This window comes from Haemorhous mexicanus, chromosome 25, assembly GCF_027477595.1.
Source record: "Haemorhous mexicanus isolate bHaeMex1 chromosome 25, bHaeMex1.pri, whole genome shotgun sequence".
NCBI lineage: Eukaryota > Metazoa > Chordata > Aves > Passeriformes > Fringillidae > Haemorhous > Haemorhous mexicanus.
The window spans coordinates 626,854-645,902 of record NC_082365.1 but is presented as its reverse complement, the minus strand read 5'-3'; the positions used below and the strand labels follow the sequence as shown (position 1 = coordinate 645,902).

The window sequence follows — 19,049 nt, the reverse complement described above, 5'->3', positions numbered from 1 at the left end:
TGTTGTTTTTCCTGTGCCCCATCTCACTGAAGCACTGAGCAGCCCCCACAGGCAGGTAACACAAGCCAGCCCTGCAAAGGTTAATGTTCCTTCCCCTGTAATCCCTTTTTTCCCTGGAAAACCCTGCAGGACAGAGAGTGGGGCTGTGTGTTGTGAGTACAGGGAGCCTCTGCTCCCAAATTCTTTGACAGGGAGGAATTAATGTGTGGAAAGACCCTGAGCCCCTGGAGTTTGCTTCTAAATAGGGCACAGCTCAGAACATCTGAAGGTCTCTGGGGCTCATGGGTGGGAATCTCCTAATGATCTTTAGTTATTTTTATCCGTGCCCAGTGCTCAGTGCTCCGGGGCACAGGAGCCACTCTGAGATCTCCTGGGGAGTGCACGGAGCTGCCAGGAGCTGGCCAGGGAGGAGGAACAGAAAACAAAGCACAAAAAAGGGAAGGTGACATAGCAAGACACAGCACTAATATCAGAGGAGAGCCCAGGACAGCGAGAAGAAAAAGAACAAAGGACTTTGGCAGGGTTTTTCTTCTTTTCCTTCTGTTTTTAATCCTGCTCTCCGGAGGAAAATGGGGCAGCAGTTCACCAATGCTGAAGGGGAGCAAGGAGAGATTGATGTTGCAGAGCTGCAGGAGTGGTACAAGAAGTTTGTGGTGGAATGTCCCAGTGGGACCCTCTTCATGCACGAGTTCAAGCGGTTCTTCGGGGTCCAGGACAACCAGGAGGCAGCAGAGTATGTGGAGAACATGTTCAGGGCTTTTGACAAGAATGGGGTAAGTGCTGAGAGGGTTTTACAGTCAGTCATTTCTATACATGATGTATGGAACAGGGCACCAGCCAGGGCAGGAGGAGGAGTACAGCCTGGCCTGGATTTATCTGCTCAAATCTCCCCCTAAATTGAGGTCAGAATGTCCCCTTAAGGGACTAAGGGTGGATTAAAAAGTTGAAACTTAGGCAGTCACACTTTGAGACCCTCAAACAGCCAAGGCTCCCACATGGCAAAAATATTTCTCTGTTGAGATAGAGGGGAAATTACAGTGCAGGAAAATCCTACCCAGGCTTGTTCTGTGTTGGAGGTACGAGCAGGTGTTTTTTAATAAAATACTGATTTTAGCTTTGCTTTCCAAAAGCAGAGGAATGCTGAATGATTCAGACATTCTGATTTTGATTCCCTTTGCCATATTTGTCATGGGACACCTGGGGAAAGTGGGATTTGTGGGTTAGCCACAGTTCCTGCATCCCTGCCCTGCTGCACGGGCAGCCTGGCATGCCTTGGCTGAGCAGCACTTGCCAAATGGCTCAATTATTCTTTCCTGAAGCTCCTGGTCATATTCCAGCTGTGGGGATGTTTGTTCCTTGTATCAGTACAGGAAAAGGGGGCTCAGGCTGTTCATCCCTGATCAACTCATCTCCCTTAAGCTCCCTTTGAAAATAGGGTCAGAATCTCATTCAAGTGGCAGCAAAAGTCAGTTTGTGGGAAAGGATTAAAAAGGCCGTGGAAGATGTTGGCAGGTCAGGCTTGTCTGAGAATTCAAAGTTGTGAAAAACCAAATTCCTGCAAAAAATGAAAGGTTCAGGTCCCAAATTCCACTATGAAAGCTGTGGGGAAAAGGTAGCAGAGCAAACTGTGCACAAAAGATGAAGTCCCATTCCTAATTTACAGGGGTTTTCCTAGCAGGACAGAGCCTCTTTTGGAGGGCTGCTGGTGCATGCAGGGTGGGGAGGAGGAGCCCAGCCTGGCTGCACAGGGCTGTGGCTGTGCCTGCTGCAGGTCCTGAACTGCCAGAACCTTCCTCAGAGTGCCAAGCCAGCACCTGTGCCTGCCCTGGCCCCGCAGCCCCAGCCAGGTTTTCTGGGAGCTGTGAAGCCCTTTCCCATCAGCTCTGTGCCCAGCCAAGTGCCTCCCAGCTGCTGTTCTGTGTTGGCACAGGATAACACCATCGATTTCCTGGAATATGTGGCTGCCCTGAATCTGGTTTTGAGGGGGAAGCTGGAGCACAAGCTGAGGTGGACGTTCAAAGTGTATGACAAGGATGGCAACGGCTGCATAGACAAACCTGAGCTGCTGGAAATCGTGGAGGTAGGTGGGCATTGCCCAATCCCTTCTTCAGCAATCCCTGCTCTTTGGCAACGCTCTGAGCTGAGTGAGCTCTGTGCCAATCCTGTTCCAAGGATGCTGTGGGGCTCAGCAGGCAGCCAGGCACGGGTACCTGTGTTCCTGCCTGAGGTGAGGCTGAGCAGCACTGCTTACCCCCGTGTGAGCATGCCAGGCAGTGCCAGGCAGTGCCCCTCCCTGGGGGCCTCTGGCCAGGAAGGTGAGCAGCTGGTCACCTGCAGCAGCAGCTGGGAAAGCAGGGCAGCCTGTCTGGGCCACCTCCCATGACAGTTTTGAGGTCAGCCAAGAAGTGCCCAGAACTGTGAGGCCACTGCAAATCCTCTCTCTGGGAAGACTTGACACAAAACCCTTTGACCTGAGCAGCAAAGGTAACCACGGACAGGTGGTGCCATGGCAGGGGCAGATGAAGTCTGACCCCTTCCTGTGGCTCAGAAGATGAGCTGAGACAGGTTTGATCTGCAGGCTGGGCACAGCTTCCCCAGGGCTGGCTCAGTCCAGATGTGCCTGGCTCTGCATGGCAGCAAAACTCCCACTCGAGGCCTGTGATTTTTCCCACCTGAGAAATTCTCACTTTGCTCTCTGCAAAGGGGCCCTGAGCTCTGCCCAGTGTGTGTAAGGAGAGCAGGAGGGCAGCAGCTCCACAGAGCAAATGGGGTAATTAATGTGCAGGCATGAGGTCAGAGCTTCCATTCCAGATCTGAGGCTGCTGAGGGGCAGATCTTTCCAGAAGGGTTAAACCCCCAGCCTTTGGAAAAGACCTTCACAGCCCTGGGTGACAGAGAGTTCAGTGGGCTCATTCCCAGCCCTTTCCCTGATTTGGGGGCTCCTTTCAGTCCATCTACAGGCTGAAGAAGGTGTGCTGGTCGGACGTGGAGGACAGGACCCCGCTGCTGACCCCAGAGGAGGTGGTGGACAGGATATTTCAGCTGGTGGATGAGAACGGGGATGGTGAGTGATGCCCAGGCTGCATCCCTGCCCGCTGGGAGCTCACCTGAGCTGGGCAGGCCAGAGATGCCTTGGCTCTGTTGTGTTCTCCCAATGGACAGCTGGGCTTGGTTCTGCTCTGTTCCACAGAGCCAAAAGTGTCTTGCAGAGCAGGGTGAGATCCTTCCCGTTGTTATTTTAATGTCAAACACGGAGGAGTCGCTGCTGGGGCAGTTGTGGTGTCGCTCAGATCCCACCCCAGCAGGCACAGGGCAGGTCCCAGTCCCAGCACCAAGAGCTGGGTGAAGAGCCTGGTTCCAGTCAGGCTGGGCCTTGCAGGACCTGGCTGGGTCCTGGAGGGGCCTGGGTGAGCCCAGGGAGGGTCCCCTTGGGGTGGGGCAGGGGGAACACGCTGGGTCACAGCCCCTGGCTTCTCTTTCAGCCGCAGAGCTGGGGATCCCCCGCGATCGTGCCTGATCAGCTTTTTATCAGACACCCGGGTGGAACCCTGCCTCCTCCTCCTCCTCCTCCTCCTCCCTTATCTGCCTGTGCCCCCTCTCACCCACAGGGCAGCTGTCCCTTGACGAGTTCATTGACGGAGCCAGGAAGGACAAGTGGGTGATGAAGATGTTGCAAATGGATGTGAACCCCGGGGGATGGATCACGGAGCAGAGGAGGAAGAGTGCTTTGTTCTGAGGGAATTCGGCTCGGGCACAGCTGAGACCCCAGTGTCACCCTTCCCCTAGCCTGGTAACGACTTTCCTTTTTAATTCCATCTCAGCATCCAGATGAAAACCTGAGTGGTTTAAGGAGTCTCTGATGTAAAACCCAGGTGCTGAGCACTGCTGGTACCCAGGGACTATTTCTGGCCCGTGAATAAGTCTTGCTGTGTACACAATTGTGTGTTTGCCAGCTCTGCTTTTTGGTTACACCCCAAGGAACAACCCCTGGTGGCTTCCTGCAGGTCCTGAGCAGGGAGTGGGGCTGGCAGTGGGGATGGAGCCTGGGTGCTGTCTCAGAGCAGACTGGGCATGGCTCAGCCCTGCACTCACAGCACCTCAGGGCAGCACAGGCAGCTGGGGGATGCTCAGGGGTCTCTGTGTAAACATAAACCCACCAGAAATGAGAACTGGGTCCGAGCAGAGGCCAGGACAGCACAGAGCTGAGGGACACAGTGTCAGGGCTGGGCAGGAGGAGCCACAGCTCCTTCCTCCCCCTCCTGGGGACCAGGGGCTGCTCCTTCTGCCTGCCCAGAGGCTGAGGGGCTGAGGGCTGCTGGCTCCAAACGCTGGCATTTCCCAGCCCCGCTCAGAGCTCAGAACAGCCCAGGTGTGACTCAGCTCCCTCGAGCCCCTGGGTCTGAGGAATCTTCACTGGAACAGCTTCTCCTGCCCTGGGAAGGGTGGATGAGCCCCGGGAGCCCCGGGACCTTCACTGCCCTGGGAGAAGTTTAGTGGGAGCAGAGCTGAGGGAAGAGCAGGGCTCTGCTTGGCAGTGCCTCTGCAATGGGAGGATTTGTGCTGCTCCATTGGCAGGACCACAGAATCAGAATCACGGATGGTTTGGGGTGGGAGGAACCTTAAAACTCCTCGATTTGCAAACCCCCTGCCCTGGGCAGGGATGCCACAACAGGTTGCTCCAAACCCTGTCCAAACTGGCCTTGAAAAGTGACAAAAATTCCAGGACAGTGGTTTTACACTGGACTTAATTTATCCCCAGACTGCAGATACAGAATTTACACAAGTTGCAGGCTGAGCTCTGCTGTTCTATCCCATGTTTCTACATAGATGTATGTGGGAAGAGAATTTGGGTTGAATCAGTATCTTGGTTCACCTTTATTGGATTTACTGGTTCATTCGAAGAGGAAACCCCCCCAGGAAAATAACATGAGCTTGTCTGTTCCATTTGAATTTTCCTATGGGATCAGTGGGCCAGGTCATACCATGAAAAGATTTACAACCCCTTTTTGTGGCCTTTAATTAGGACTGTAGTAGCTGTCATTAGCTGATTAGTGTGCTGGTTTGTGGTCTTGTCAGTTTACCCAGTGTTTAAATTCCATGGGGAAGTGCTCAGGATTGGACACAATCAGTGCTGGAGTTCAGATTGTGCACATTTCCACTTTGAAGTAGCCTTTCCATGAGTTCTCTGTAAATACTGAGCAGTTTGTGCTGTGCTGACTTATCAGGGCTGATTAGACTCGTGCTTTCTGCTGCTCTGAGGCAGCTGGGCAAGGCTCTCTCTGGTCAATAGTTTATCAGCTCGAGATCTGAGAGAAAAATCTGACTTCTGACTTGAGGGCCCGGATGAAAACATTCACATTTATTGATTTTCCAGCTTGTGAAAAAATGTTTTCATTGGAGGGTGCAAATCTCTAAGAATTCCTCATATTTCATCATCTCAACCAAGGAAACACCCCTGCTCCTTGCACGGATTTAGGGAAGCTGTTTGGTTCCTAGAATTGCATTTTGCTGCTTCACTGAAATGCTTCAGATTCTGCAGTTCTGCTCACCTGGTCAGCCCAGGCTCTGCAGGAGCTGTTTGGGGACCCCCAGGCCAGCAGCCCTCCCTGGTGAGCACCTGTACAGATGTTGGTAGAAGTTTTGTAAAACACGAATTGAATAAAGAAATATTTATTAAAAACCTTTGTTTTGCAGTGTTTGTTTGTTAATTAGGTGAAGAGCTGTGTAAGCACCTGAGTGAAACTGCAGCCTGTGAGATATTGAATTTAGGGGAGGAGCTGCTGGAGCAGCTGGGTAAGACAGAGATAAGGCAGAGATGACGCTGCTGCTGCAGGGGCAGAGGTGGAAGGAGCCTCTCGTGCTTAACTTCGTGTGATGACAGCAAAACCCATGCGAGGAGAATTAAAAAAACAACGTTTCTCAGTGGAACTGGCAGCGGGGGTTTGAAATGAAGCGAGCTGAGCGCTGCAATCAGATGCCCCCGGTGTGACCCTGGCAGGGCTGGAGCAGCACTGGGCTGGTTCTGAGCCCGGGGGCTGGGCAGGGGTGGGATGGAGGTGCAGGGGCTGTGTTGGTGTCCGAGCTGGCAGAACCCATGGAAAATCGTCCCTCTTATCAATTGTGTAATCTTTGGGCAAGAAACAGCAAGGTGCTGTTTTAAAGCCCTGGCTACAAAGGCCCTGATCTCTCCCAGCCCCGGGCTGTTGATGTCAGCATTTGCATAATCCCATTGCCAGATTTAGGGCCCAGCTCCAATTGGATTGGGCTGATCGGATTTCTTTCTGCTCTAAACGGGGAAGCAGCAGAGCCTGGAAAAGGCAAATGCCACCTGACTTTTCTGGGCTGCCATCTGCTCCGTGCCCTGCACGGGCAGGAGCGGCGGTGGAGGAACCAGGCTGGAAAGCTGGAGCTGAGCGAGCAGGAGCCAAGGAGGCATCACATCCTGAAATCTCCGGGGGATGCATCCCTGGGAAAGGCTGAGCACAGGCACGGGAGGCAGAGGAGAGAGGGTCCCTGCCCTGCTCTGGGTGCAGCTGAGCTTTGGGCAGGGGGGCTCCCCGGGGCTCGGGGCTGCCCGGGGTTTGTGTCCAGGGCATTCCCGAAGCACCTGTGGGCAGGTTCCCTTCGAAAATGTCCTGTGCAAAGCCAGAGTGACCTCCTGAGCCCCGAGCCGGTCACTGCAGGCACTGCCCGTGGCCTCTTACAGTGCTTTTCTAACAGCACCTGTGCTCAGCTGTGCCATGGCAAAATTCCTTTTCGTTCTTCCCTCCCTTTCCTTCTTTTCCTCCCTTTCCTCCTTTATTTTCCTTACTTTCTTGCCTTCCTGCCTGCCGTTCCTTCCTTTCTTTTCTTTTCTTTTCTTTTCTTTTCTTTTCTTTTCTTTTCTTTTCTTTTCTTTTCTTTTCTTTTCTTTTCTTTTCTTTTCTTTTCTTTTCTTTTCTTTTCTTTTCTTTTCTTTTCTTTTCTTTTCTTTTCTTTTCTTTTCTTTCCTTTTCTTTCCTTTTCTTTCCTTTTCTTTCCTTTCCTTTTCTTTCCTTTCCTTTTCTTTCCTTTCCTTTTCTTTCCTTTCCTTTTCTTTCCTTTCCTTTTCTTTCCTTTTCTTTCCTTTCCTTTTCTTTCCTTTCCTTTTCTTTCCTTTCCTTTTCTTTCCTTTCCTTTTCTTTCCTTTTCTTTCCTTTTCTTTCCTTTTCTTTCTTTCCTTCCTTTTCCTTCCTTTTCCTTCCTTCCTTCCTCCTTTTCTCTTCTTTATTTTCTTCAAAGTTAAGCTCCCCTCCGAAGCCTAGAATGTCTCTCAGGTGCATCTCCCTTAAAGTCCCTGCCCCGGAGGCTCTTCTGGGTCCGAGCGGGGCCGGGGCTGCCGGGGAGGGTCTGGCCGGGAGGGTCTGGCCGGGAGGGTCTGGCCGGGAATGGCTTCGGCGGCCTCTCCCCTCCTCTCGCATCGCGCTCCGAGCGCACACGGGGCTGCTCTGGGGGTTCTGGGGGGTTTGGGGTCCCGGGGCTGGTTTGGGGGGGGGTTCCCTCGGGTTTGGGCTCCCGGGGCTGGTTTGGGGGGGTTCCCTCGAGTTGGGGGTCCCTCGGGTTTGGGGTCCCGGGGCTGGTTTGGGGGGGTTCCCTTGGGTTTGGGCTCCCGGGGCTGGTTTGGGGGGTTCCCTCGGGTTTGGGGTCCCGGGGCTGGTTTGGGGGGGTTCCCTCGGATTTGTGGTCCCTCGGGTTTGGGTCCCGGGGCTGGTTTGGGGGTTCCCTCGGGCTTGGGTTCCCTCGGGTTTGGGTCCCTCGGGTTTGGGGTCCCGGGGCTGTTTTGGGGGGGTTCCCTCGGGTTTGGGTCCGGGGCTGGTTTGGGGGGTCCCTCGGGTTTGGGTTCCCTCGGGTTTGGGCTCCCGGGGCTGTTTTGGGGGGATCCCTCGGGTTTGGGGTCCCTCGGGTTTGGGTCCCGGGGCTGGTTTGGGGGGTTCCCTCGGGTTTGGGTCCCGGGGCTGTTTGGGGGGGTTCCCTCGGGTTTGGGGTCCCGGGGCTGTTTGGGGGGGTTCCCTCGGGTTTGGGTCCCGGGGCTGGTTTGGGGGGGTTCCCTCGGGTTTGGGTCCCGGGGCTGGTTTGGGGGGGTTCCCTCGGGTTTGGGGTCCCGGGGCTGGTTTGGGGGGGTTCCCTCGGGTTTGGGGTCCCTCGGGTTTGGGTCCCGGGGCTGGTTTGGGGGGTCCCTCGGGTTTGGGGTCCCGGGGCTGGTTTGGGGGGGTTGCCTCGGGTTTGGGGTCCCGGGGCTGTTTTGGGGTCCCGGGGCTGGTTTGGGGGGGTTCCCTCGCGTTTGGGCTCCCGGCGCGTTCCCGCTGCTCCCGGCGGGGCCGGCAGGGGGCGCTGCGGGACGGGCGGACACGGCGGGAGCGCGGGGGGGCCCAAAAACCGGGATGGGAACGGGATAATGGGAACGGGATAGTGGGATAACGGGATAGTGGGATAACGGGATGGATGGGGACAGGGATGGGATGGGAACGGGAATGGGGTGGGGACAGGAATAGGGACAGGGATGGGATGGCATAGGATGGGATGGGGACAGGAATAGGGACAGGGAATGGGACAGGGGTGGGATGGGGTCAGGGGTGGGACAGGGACAGCCCTTTTAGGACAACTTTGGTTTATAACTAGACATCTGGCAGGTCAAAGCTGCTTCCTGCCGGCCCTTGGGCGCAGAGGGGAGGCTGAGGAAGCTCAGGCAGGGCTGACGGTGTCTGTGCCCAGGGAGGTGCTCAGAAAGCCCACGCTGGGCTCAGCTCCCTCCCCGTGCTGGGGCAGAGCCAAAGGGCTCTGAGTTTTGTGCTGGTCATCTGTGGGGGAGGTGGTTTTGCTGCAAGAAGGAGAGTTCCTCTGTGAGTAACAGCTCAGCCCACCTCTGATGAGAGGCTGCAGCTGCTCCCTTTGGCCGGGCTGCGAGTGGACAAGGTGGCCATCAAGGGCTCCTGTCCAGGGTGCTGTGGTTTGTGAGCCCGAGAACAACCCCAGAGCAGCTGTTTCTGTGCTTGTGTCAGCCACTAAACCTGTCCTGCTGGAAACAGGGGGATTGGCTGCAAGAGAGAAGAGGCACAACCTGAGATAATATTGTAAAACATCTTTATTAGCTCACCGTAGGACTGGAAGTCCAAAAGCTTCCAGGTAAAACTCTGTCAACTGAAAAAGACACCCAAGAAAAATGGTCAGGAAGCTGCTTATGAATTGCAAACACCCAGTGCCAAATAACAGAGCTCTCTGCTGGTCAAGAAGTCCTTCCTGGTGTCCTGTGTTGCCTCACCAGGCCCAGGGGTGAGGAGCTCCCTGCAGGAGCAGCCAGGGCACAGCCCGGGCTGTTGGGGGCTGGCAGCCCTGCCCTGGCACGGGCCCTGCACAAGGGGTGCCAGGGCTGAGCCCCCGGGCACTGCCCTGATCCCACCCTGAGCTCTGGGCCTGGCAGGAATCCCCAGGTGCTGCTCTGAGCCGGGGGTCCCCCTGTGCAGCAGCTCCCCCCTGCAGAACCCACACAGACAGGGGGTCAAAGCCTCCTGGTGCTCCTTTGCCAGGTGTGAACTGGGCAGGAATAGTCCTGCAGCTCCCTCTCGGGTCACTGCGTGCTGATTCTGCTTGTCAGGAAGCACTTCCTTCCTTCCAGATGCTTCAGGGAGAAACATTTCCTTCCAGTCCAGGGGGTTGTTAAAAAAAGGCACCATTCCATGTGTTTAATGCTTTTAAACAATAAAAGCCACAGCATTCACCCCTCCCCTTTTGCTAGCTCACAGATGTTTTAACTCACATTATCACTGCTCGCTGCTGACCAAACAATAACAGGTGAAGGAAAGAGTGACCAGAACTGGAGATTGCTCGCTCTGGAAATACAAATGGAAGGAGAAGGTTTGATCTGCTTTTCCAGGACCCCTCTCACCAGGGCCAGGTCCTGGGCAGCCCCCGGTTGGACCCCGCTGGGGGTGTTGGCCACGGCCTCAGTGGCAATTTTGGGGAGTTCTCAGTGAGTTCTTGGCCTGCAGACCTCGTGCAGCACTGGCTGTCCCCTCTCTGAGCTCAGCAGCAGTGTCCAGAGGCCATCCCAGGTCCGTGTGGGATGGACATTTTGTTATTAGCTCTGCACCCCTCCCTGCAGAGGCTCTCCTCCCGTGCCCGGGGGTGTCACACCCCGGTCCCCGTGCTCAGGGGACAGCCCCAGCTGACCCCAGGTGACAGTGCCCGGGGAGGCCAAAGGAAAGCCAAGGGAGCTACTGGGCAGCCTGGGCGTCCTGCCCAGCCTCGTGAGGGTTCTTGCCATCGTTCTGGATCAGCCTCACGATGTGGGTCAGGTCCAGGCTGCGCGTGAGGATGTCCAGCAGCATCTCGTCCTTCTGCACGCCCTCCATGAACTCCTCCAGGGACAGCTCGCCTGCAGGGCACACCCACAAAGCTCCGTTAAAGCCCGCAGCTCCCTGCAGCCCCAGGGCTGGCACAGACCCTGGAATGGGGGCTCAGCCCTGCATGGTGCCCCAAAGCCCAGCACAGAGCCACCCTGCCGGGGCTGGGGGCAGAGGGGAGCTCAGCCTGCACAGGGAGCTGCCCTCTGCCAGCTCTCCCACCCTGGTGCTCCGGAGCTGCTCTGGCAGCTGGAGTGCAGGGAGGGGAAGGCAGAGCAGAGGCCCTGCCCAGGAAGGGCCTCACCATCTCCATTGATGTCGATTTTGTTGAACACCATGTCTGTGAACTCCTCTGCTGTCATCTTCTCGTTGCAGCGGTTGATGGATCGAATGGCCTGGGGGGAACGAGGGGCACTGGGGTTACTGAGTGCTCTGCAGGTGTGGTGTCCATCAGAACAAGTGCCCAAATGACCAGACAGAAAAGGCCAGATGCTTTTTCAGGGCTAAAACTTGTTTTCAGGCAGTTAGGCTTCGAAAGGAGTAAGTGCTGTCTAAAAGGCTGGAGATTAAAATCACCTAAAAGGGCCATCAATGCTTTACAAGATTTACTGGGCATGCTGGGATAAGCCAGAAGCCATTCACCTCTGAAAACCCTTCGATTAAATTCAAGTGCTTATCTCAGCCCCAGTTTCAGTGCCCAGGGTGAAGCAAGCTGCCAGGGGAGGACAGGGGTGCTGGGTGTGCGAGGGAGTGGGAGGCGCAGCTGGCAGAGGCCAGCGGCAGGTTTGGGCAGTGTCTGCTGACTGACCGTGGGATTCATGGGCTGGAAGTGGCTGTTGCAGCCTCCCTGCACCCAGGGCCCACCCGGGGCAGGACAGGAGGAGCTGGGCCCACTCACCTTGATGATGTTCAGCAGCTCAGCCCGGTCGATGCAGCCGTTGCCATCCACGTCGTAGAGCTTGAAATACCACCTGAGCTTCTGGTCCACCTTCCCCTTCAGCACCAGGCTCAGAGCTGCCACATACTCCATAAAATCTATGTAGCCATCCTAAAAGCAGAAGTTGGAAGTAAGGTGAGATTAAAAGCAGAGAGTCAGGCAATAAGGGATTATTTTAGTCACTTGTGAAGTTCCCCCTGGAACTGGTCCCCCGCCCTGAGACCAGGGGCTTGTGGAGCACAGTGGTGAAAGCCAAGGTTCCGCCTGAATCTGGGCAGAAATGTTGTAGGATGATAGAATTATAAAATCATAAAGGCTGGGGAAGGCCTCCAAGGCCAGCCTTGGAGTGTTAGGTTGGCAAGGCAGGGACTGGCTGGGTGCATCTGGCCTGGGGCCTGAGAGCTGGCCTGGGCTCAGGGAATTAACACTCCAGGCATTAATTACCAGCCCAAAGCAGCGGGGATTCAGAGGTCAGAGAGGTTTGTGCAGATGAGCCCTGATAAATTCCCCAACCTCACCCTGCCTGCACACACCTACAGCTCCTTTCTCCTGCCAGAGGGGCTCATTTCCAGGAGAGGAGCAAATTCAGGAGTGACCCCGGCACGCTGCTGACACCTCAGGCTGGGAGAGTGTTCCTCTGCCCCTGTGCCACTTCTGTGCCTGCTCCACGTTTGGAGCACAAACACTTTTATCTTTGACTTTCCTGCCGGGTGTTTGCCCACCCCAGCTCGTGCCATGGTTTGAGGTGCCCAGCTGGACCCAGGATGGTGGCACCACTGCAAAGCTGCTGGCCTGAGCTCACAGGCCACCAAACTGTCCCCAGATGAGCCCGTGACCCTCACAGCTTCCAGGAGGGTGTTAAAATGCCTCCTGCCCAGCACAGAGCGTTCCCACGGCGTTCCTGGGATTCCCTGCTGTGGTTTGTGGCACTTCCCTGGAAGGGCTCCTGTGGATGTGGCACTGGGGACACAGTTCGTGGTGAGCCCAGCAGGGCTGGGGGAGCAGCTGGGTTCAGGGCTCTCAGGGGCCCTCTCCAGCCTCAGAGATTCCATGATTCCCACTACAGACCTCGGCAGAGCGCCAGCCAGGGTTCTGTCAGTGAACAAAGGCACTGCCCCACCTTCCAGAGATCATCTGCTTGATCCCCCTGCTGCAGGAGCCAGATTAGGGACAAATAACTGCTAAGCAGGATTTCCTGTGCATCAATTCCCTTTTCAGGCAGGCATTCAAACACAGCAGTGAGCAAGGGAAAGGCCAAGGCACAAACCAAACACCTGGAGGGTTTAGGGCCTGATTTGCATTTTTGTCAATGGGATTAATGCCACTAAGCCCTTTGGGTTGCCATAAAATAGATTCCTCATCTCACAGGAGGTGCAATTTCAGGTCATTTGCAAGCAGAGGAGGATGCAGTTTCCTGTTGGAGACCCAGCATCCATCTGCATTCCCAAATCCCTGCTCCAGGACTGCATTCCCAAATCCCTGCTCTGGGACTGCATTCCCAAAAATCTGCTCTGGGACTGCATTCCCAAATCCCTGCTCCAGGACTGCATTCCCAAAAATCTGCTCTGGGACTGCATTCCCAATAATCTGCTCTGGGACTGCATTCCCAAAAATCTGCTCTGGGACTGCATTCCCAAATCCCAAAACCTCTCCCCAGGGAGCCCATGGAATAAAATCCAGCCTGGTGCAATCCATTTAGAGTTTCCCTTTAGAGTTTCCCACAGCACAAACAGCCCCAGCCAGTGCTGGGCACTCACTGGCCCTGCATGAATGCAGCCCTTGTCCTCACAGCCACTGTCACAACATCCAGTGTTTAAGGATTAAAGGGCACTTCATTTTAGAGGGATCAAAGACTGAGGGATAAAACCCCACTGTTTTGGAAGGAAAATATCAGTCCTGGGAGCAGCCTCTGTGTCCTTGTGGAGCAGGCAGTGGGTGAGGAGCTCCTGCTGGCATTTTTCACGTTCCAGAACCAATTCTACAATTTATGAGGCTGCAGTGAACCAGGCTGCACATACCCAGAGCAGGTTCTGCCTCCCACCCAGCCAGCCCAGCCCAGCAGAGCAGGCCCAGCCCTGCACGGCCGAGTGGGAAGGACAATATTTACCTTATTAAAGTCAAACGTCTCAAACATTTGCTCAACGTATTTGTTCGCTGCCGGACTCAGGTTTTTCAAGCCAAAAAACTGTTTGAACTCGTAGAGGGTGAGCTGGCCAGAAGGACACTCTGTCATGAACTTCTTGTACCACTGGTGGCACTCGGTGGTGCTCAGCTCCTCCACGGATTTCCCGTCCATGTTCCCCATCTCCACACCAACCTCTGGTCCCTTTGCAGCCAAAAACGGAGCGCTTGTGAGATTGAGGGGAAAAAATCTCACAGTTCTGCTTCTGGCCTTGGAAGGTCCCCAGCAGTGCAGGGTCAGGGCATCAGGAAATCCCTGGTGCTGTACAGATTCCAGCAGGGATGGACACAGGAGGCTCCTCTTCCTGGGGAAACCCAAAAGCACAAAACCCTCCTTGGTGGGGAAGGGGGCTGTTAAGTACCCAGCAAATCCCTCCGCAGCCAATGAGGCTCGGAGGGGTGGGGGGCTCCTGCCAGGCATTAAGAGTTCAGGTTAAAATAGAAAAGAGGTAACATGGGGAAGTCTGGCAGATTACAGGCCCAGCAGGAGATTAGGAGGGTGGAATTTTCTCTGTGATGAGCTAATCTCTTAATCCACTTCATTTATCATCTGGGGGGGCTGGTGTCACACGAGCAACAACTTTTGGACCAGAACCAGAGTAAGAAAAATGAGAGAAAACCACTCTGAATCCTCTGTGCTGTTTCTGCTTTTTGCTTTCCCTTCACCTCACTCTGCCCGAGGATTCCAGAGGGGCTCTAGAGCCTGGAACTCAGGGAGGGGGAAGAGCCACTTCAGCTCCTGGGGAGACACAGCAGGAGGGTAAATTTGGTGTGAGGAGACAAATATAGAAACGTAATTGCTTTGAATGGTGAGGGTTTAAGTCTGCTTTAACTGCAGACAGCAGGAAGGGGAAGGGCTCTCCCCCACCAGCTCCAGGGGTCCTGTGTCCAGTCTTGATCCTGCTAATTGAGTGGTTTTTCCTCAAAATTGTCCCACACTCTGCTCACCCCGGCAGTGTGTCCTGGCTGCTGCACTACAAACTCAGCTCACACCAGTGGAGTTAAGGGCAGCTTCAGTTTTCACTTACAATGGGTTACCATGCAAAATTCTCTCGTAAATACAACCAAAATCCAGTGTTGTTTTCACTTTGACACACAGCATTCTGAGAAGTCCTCGGGAATAAAATCTCCTCAGAAAGCACCATGGGCCAGATCCTGGGCTGGAAGTGAAAGGTGTGAGTCCAGGGTGTCCCACAGAGTTTATCCACAACACACACTTTGTACCTGACAGCTGCAGTTATCTAACAAGTAACAGAGGCCAGTATTGCTTCTGCACCACAGTAAGTTAGGAATAACTCTGCTAAAAAAAGCAGCATTACACAATCAAAAAGCACTCATGGAAAAGGAATTAAGCTGAGGAACACTAATTGGATATGCTAATTCTGTACTGCCCCTGTTGAGCCAGGTGAGCCTGCAGTGATGGCCCAGCCCAGCCTGTGCTGAGCCAGGTGAGCTGGGCTGGGTGGGCTGGCAGTGCCCTGTGCTGTGACACCCAGAGCAGCAGGAAGGGACAGGACAAGCTGGGCAGGGTTCAGAGCAAAATGCACTCTGCATATTTCCCTGGGGAGCAGCGGCAGAGCCTCCCACCCAGCCCAGCTGGCCCTGCCCGTGGGTGTCACCAAGGGGACACAGTGCCCGTGGGTGTCACACCAAGGGGACACAGTGCCCGTGGGTGCCACACCAAGGGACACGGTGCCCGTGGGTGTCACACCAAGGGGACACGGTGCCCGTGGGTGTCACACCGATGGGACACTGTCACCATGGCACTCACACTTATGGGACACACACAGTGACTGTGGCTCTCACACCATGGACACTGTCACCCTGTGGCTCTCACACCATGGGACACACACAGTGCCCATGGCTGTCACACCCATAGGACACTGTCCTCCGTGGCTCTCACATCCATAGGACACTGTCCCCCATGGCTCTTACACCATGGCACACTGTCCCCCATGGCTCTCACACCCATAGGACACTGTCCCCCCATGGCTCACATCCATAGGACACTGTCCCCCATGGCTCACACCCATGGCACACTGTCCCCCATGGCTCTCACACCCATGGGACACTGTCCCCCGTGGCTCTCACACATGGCACACTGTCCCCCATGGCTCTCACACATAGGACACTGTCCCCCATGGCTCACACCCATAGGACACTGTCCCCCGTGGCTCTCACACATGGCACACTGTCCCCCATGGCTCACACCCATAGGACACTGTCCCCCATGGCTCACACCCATAGGAAACTGTCCCCCATGGCTCACACCCATAGGACACTGTCCCCCCGTGGCTCTCACACCATGGGACACTGTCCCCCGTGGCTCTCACACATAGGACACTGTCCCCCATGGCTCTCACACATAGGACACTGTCCCCCATGGCTCACACCCATAGGACACTGTCCCCCATGGCTCTCTCACCCATGGGACACTGTCCCCCATGGCTCTCACACCCACAGGACACTGTCCCCCATGGCTCACACACATGGCACACTGTCCCCCATGGCTCACACCCACAGGACACTGTCCCCCATGGCTCACACCCACAGGACACTGTCCCCCGTGACTCTCACACATGGGACACTGTCCCCCATGGCTCTCACACCCATAGGACACTGTCCCCCGTGGCTCACCCCCATAGGACACTGTCCCCCGTGCTGTCTGAGGCCTTTATTGCCCGCTGGGCAGTGCCAGCTATGGCTTGGGGCCGTGGCAGGCTCTCCACCTGCGGAGGTCGGCGCTGGGCAGCCCCAGGCGCGCGCGGCCGTGCGCGGCGCCCTCCTGGAAGCGGAAGCCACAGGCGGCTTTCTGCGCCGTGCAGAACGGGGACAGCGAGTTGGGCCACCCTGGCTGGTAGAACACGAACTCGAAGGAGCTGAGGGGACGGCCCCCAGTGTGGACAACGACCGGCACGAAGCGGGAGCCCAGGGGAGCGGCTGGAGGCGGCCGGTTCCTCGGCCTGGGGGGGGGCTGGGTGACCTCCGGCTCTGCTTCGGCCTCCTCCATTCCCTCAGCCCTCCTGGTCTTTGCTTCTGGTGTTTTAGCCACCTGTGGAGGGAAAAGATCCAGAGAAATGCGTGGCAATTGCCCCCAGGCTCACCATTGCCAGCAGGAGAGCCTGGGCAGCTCCTGCAAGGGCAGTGTGAGTGCTGAGGGGTTTGCACATCCAAAACTCTGAGCTGGTGCTGCTTCAAGAGAAAGGGACTTGAAACTCAAATGATGCTCTGGAAATATGGAAGCGGCTTTAAAGAAATGCTGAGAGAAAAGGAATGATGAGACACAAAGGACTTGATTCTCTCTTGACTCTCAGTTACAACAGTGATAAATGCCAGCAGCACACGCTCCTGGTGATGTCACCAGCCACAGCCATGGCAAACCTCAGAAAGGGTTCAGCACAATCTGACCCAGGAGGACGTAGCAGTGATGGCAGAACCTGCCACTGTCCTTTGGGGCAGCAGCTCAGCAGCCCTGGGTGCCTCTGCAGGGACCCCCCAGCTCCCTGAGCCCCCTCCTGCTCGGGCACTGCTCTCAGTCCATCTCCACGTGGGTTTTCCCCCAGAAATGTGAGGGATGCCTGCCCACACAGGGCACAAGGAGCAGGGGAAGGGCTCTGAGCCTTTGCTAGAGCCCTTTGCAGAGGAGGGCAGGGTGTGAGCCCCAGGACACACGGGGTGAGCTGTGACCCAGGGCTGCTGCAGGGCTGTGCTGGGCTGCAGAGACGTGCCTGCTGCTCTTACCTAAGCATGACTCAGTTATCCTGTTTTCATTGATGACACCTCTGTGCTCATGGAAACTGGCTCTTCCCTCAGCAATTAGCCACTCTGCTCCTGCCTGTCCTAAATCAATGCTTTGCTGTTTGCTTATTTTTAACCTTGTAAAGAGTTAACTGTGACGTGCTTGGTGCTATTTCTGTTCTCTGTCACCTAAGTCTATTAAGAAGGGGAATGCCTGCAAATTGTTTAGAAATCTCCTTAGAGCCTTTGAGGGGAATCACCAGATCCCTGCAGGTTCACCACCTCTTTTGGTCACTCATTTCTCCAGCGCAGATGCCAAGTGCCTGGAAGGACCTCAGCACACTGCAGTTATTCCAGCAGCTGCTGCCGCAAGGAAACCTCAGTCCATTTTCCCCAGGGAATAAAAAAATGGGATTTTGACTCCTGAAAAGCAGATTTTATACCACCACAGCCATTTCAGTGAGGTTTGTGCACCTCTTTTCTGGACTTGGATTGTTCAGAAACTGCTGTTTTCACACAGGTGTGTGCTGGCAGCTCCTGCCCGTTTGCAGGAGGAGGAGACAGGAACACACAGGACTGTGCTGGTGCCTGTGCACCCACCCAGCAGGAGCACTCAAGTCATGCATTTGGGGCGTGGAGGGGAGGCTGGAGCTGCCTTGGCAGCCCCATTGCTAAGTCATGCAGGTGCCTTCAGGATGAGCAGGGCTGGCCAGGCCTGCAGTCACTCAGTGCTGGGCAGTGCTGAGCTCTGGCTCTGCTCCTGCCCTGGGGCTGCCCCGCAGCTCCTGCTCCTCCTCTGGGGCACCTGGAGCTCTGCAGGAAGCTCAGAAGCTCCTCCCTGCCTGGGTGGATGCCCCTGCTTGCGTGGTCCCTGCCTTGGAGGGGAAGCACCAGCTTAAGGCCCAGGTGCTATTTATGGCTCCGTGCCTGAATGAAGAGTCCCACTAATCCTATTGCACCCGTTCCTACGTAGGGAGATCCCTAATCCCTCCCAAACTGCCTGGTGTCCATCACAGCAAATCCCCCAGGTGGGTCCCAGGGGAAGGCTGGCTCAGTAATCGGGGAAGGAGGAAGGGCTCAGAGGAAAACCTCCCTGGGGAGGAGCTCCCTGGGCAGCTGCCAGAGCCCGGCTGGCAGTGCTGCCCACCCTGGAGCCATCCCAGAGCCATCCCAGAGCCATCCCAGAGCCATCCCAGAGCCATCCCTGGAGCCATCCCTGAAATCATCCCAGACCAATCATTGAGCCATCTCTGGAGCTATCCCTGGAGCCATCCCAGAGCCACCCAGAGCCATCCTTGGAGCCATCCCAGAGCCATCCCTGGAGCCATTCCAGAGCCATCCCAGAGCCATCCCAGAGCCACCCAGAGCCATCCTTGGAGCCATCCCAGAGCCATCCCTGGAGCCATTCCAGAGCCATCCCAGAGCCATCCCAGAGCCATGCCAGAGCCATCCCTGGAGCCATCCCAGGGCCATCCCTGGAGCCATCCCAGAGCCATCCCAGAACCATCCCAGAGCCAACCCGGAGCCATTCCAGAGCCATCCCTGGAGCCATCCCAGAGCCATCCCAGAGCAGCAGGTGTGTTTGCTCTGAGCTCTCAGCACCGTGGGGGCACAGCCAGCTGACAGCCCTGGGATTTGCACAGCAGGGATGGGATGAAGCCTCCCACTGACATCACTGTGACCTCGTCAGCCTTGTCACCCTCGGGCAAGGACCTGCAGCCCACAGGGAGGGGACACGGTGGGACAGTGTCCCTGCTGCCCAGCTGTGAGCCTGGGACACCCACCTGTGAGGTGTTCCCAGGAAGGAGGCCCTGGAGTGTGGCACTGCCTGGGGC

General features: G+C 55.9%; 2 protein-coding genes across 2 annotated transcripts; one reads left to right on the top strand and one right to left on the bottom strand.

Annotated features, from left to right (window-relative positions):
- Positions 1 to 349: 349 nt before the first annotated feature.
- Positions 350 to 5,674, top strand: GUCA1B (guanylate cyclase activator 1B). The gene is made up of 4 exons (XM_059867861.1): positions 350 to 773; positions 1,931 to 2,080; positions 2,950 to 3,064; positions 3,609 to 5,674. Exons 1-4 carry the CDS (start codon positions 570 to 572, stop codon positions 3,734 to 3,736), a joined length of 597 nt encoding a protein of 198 aa, XP_059723844.1. The 5' UTR covers positions 350 to 569; the 3' UTR covers positions 3,737 to 5,674.
- Positions 5,675 to 9,095: 3,421 nt separating this feature from the next.
- GUCA1A (guanylate cyclase activator 1A) lies at positions 9,096 to 13,865 on the bottom strand. The gene is made up of 4 exons (XM_059867602.1): positions 13,403 to 13,865; positions 11,257 to 11,406; positions 10,663 to 10,753; positions 9,096 to 10,390 (listed from the first exon to the last, which is right to left on the bottom strand). The coding sequence occupies exons 1-4, from the start codon at positions 13,598 to 13,600 to the stop codon at positions 10,230 to 10,232; spliced, it is 600 nt and encodes a 199-aa protein (XP_059723585.1). The 5' UTR covers positions 13,601 to 13,865; the 3' UTR covers positions 9,096 to 10,229.
- Between the last annotated feature and the right edge of the window lie 5,184 nt (positions 13,866 to 19,049).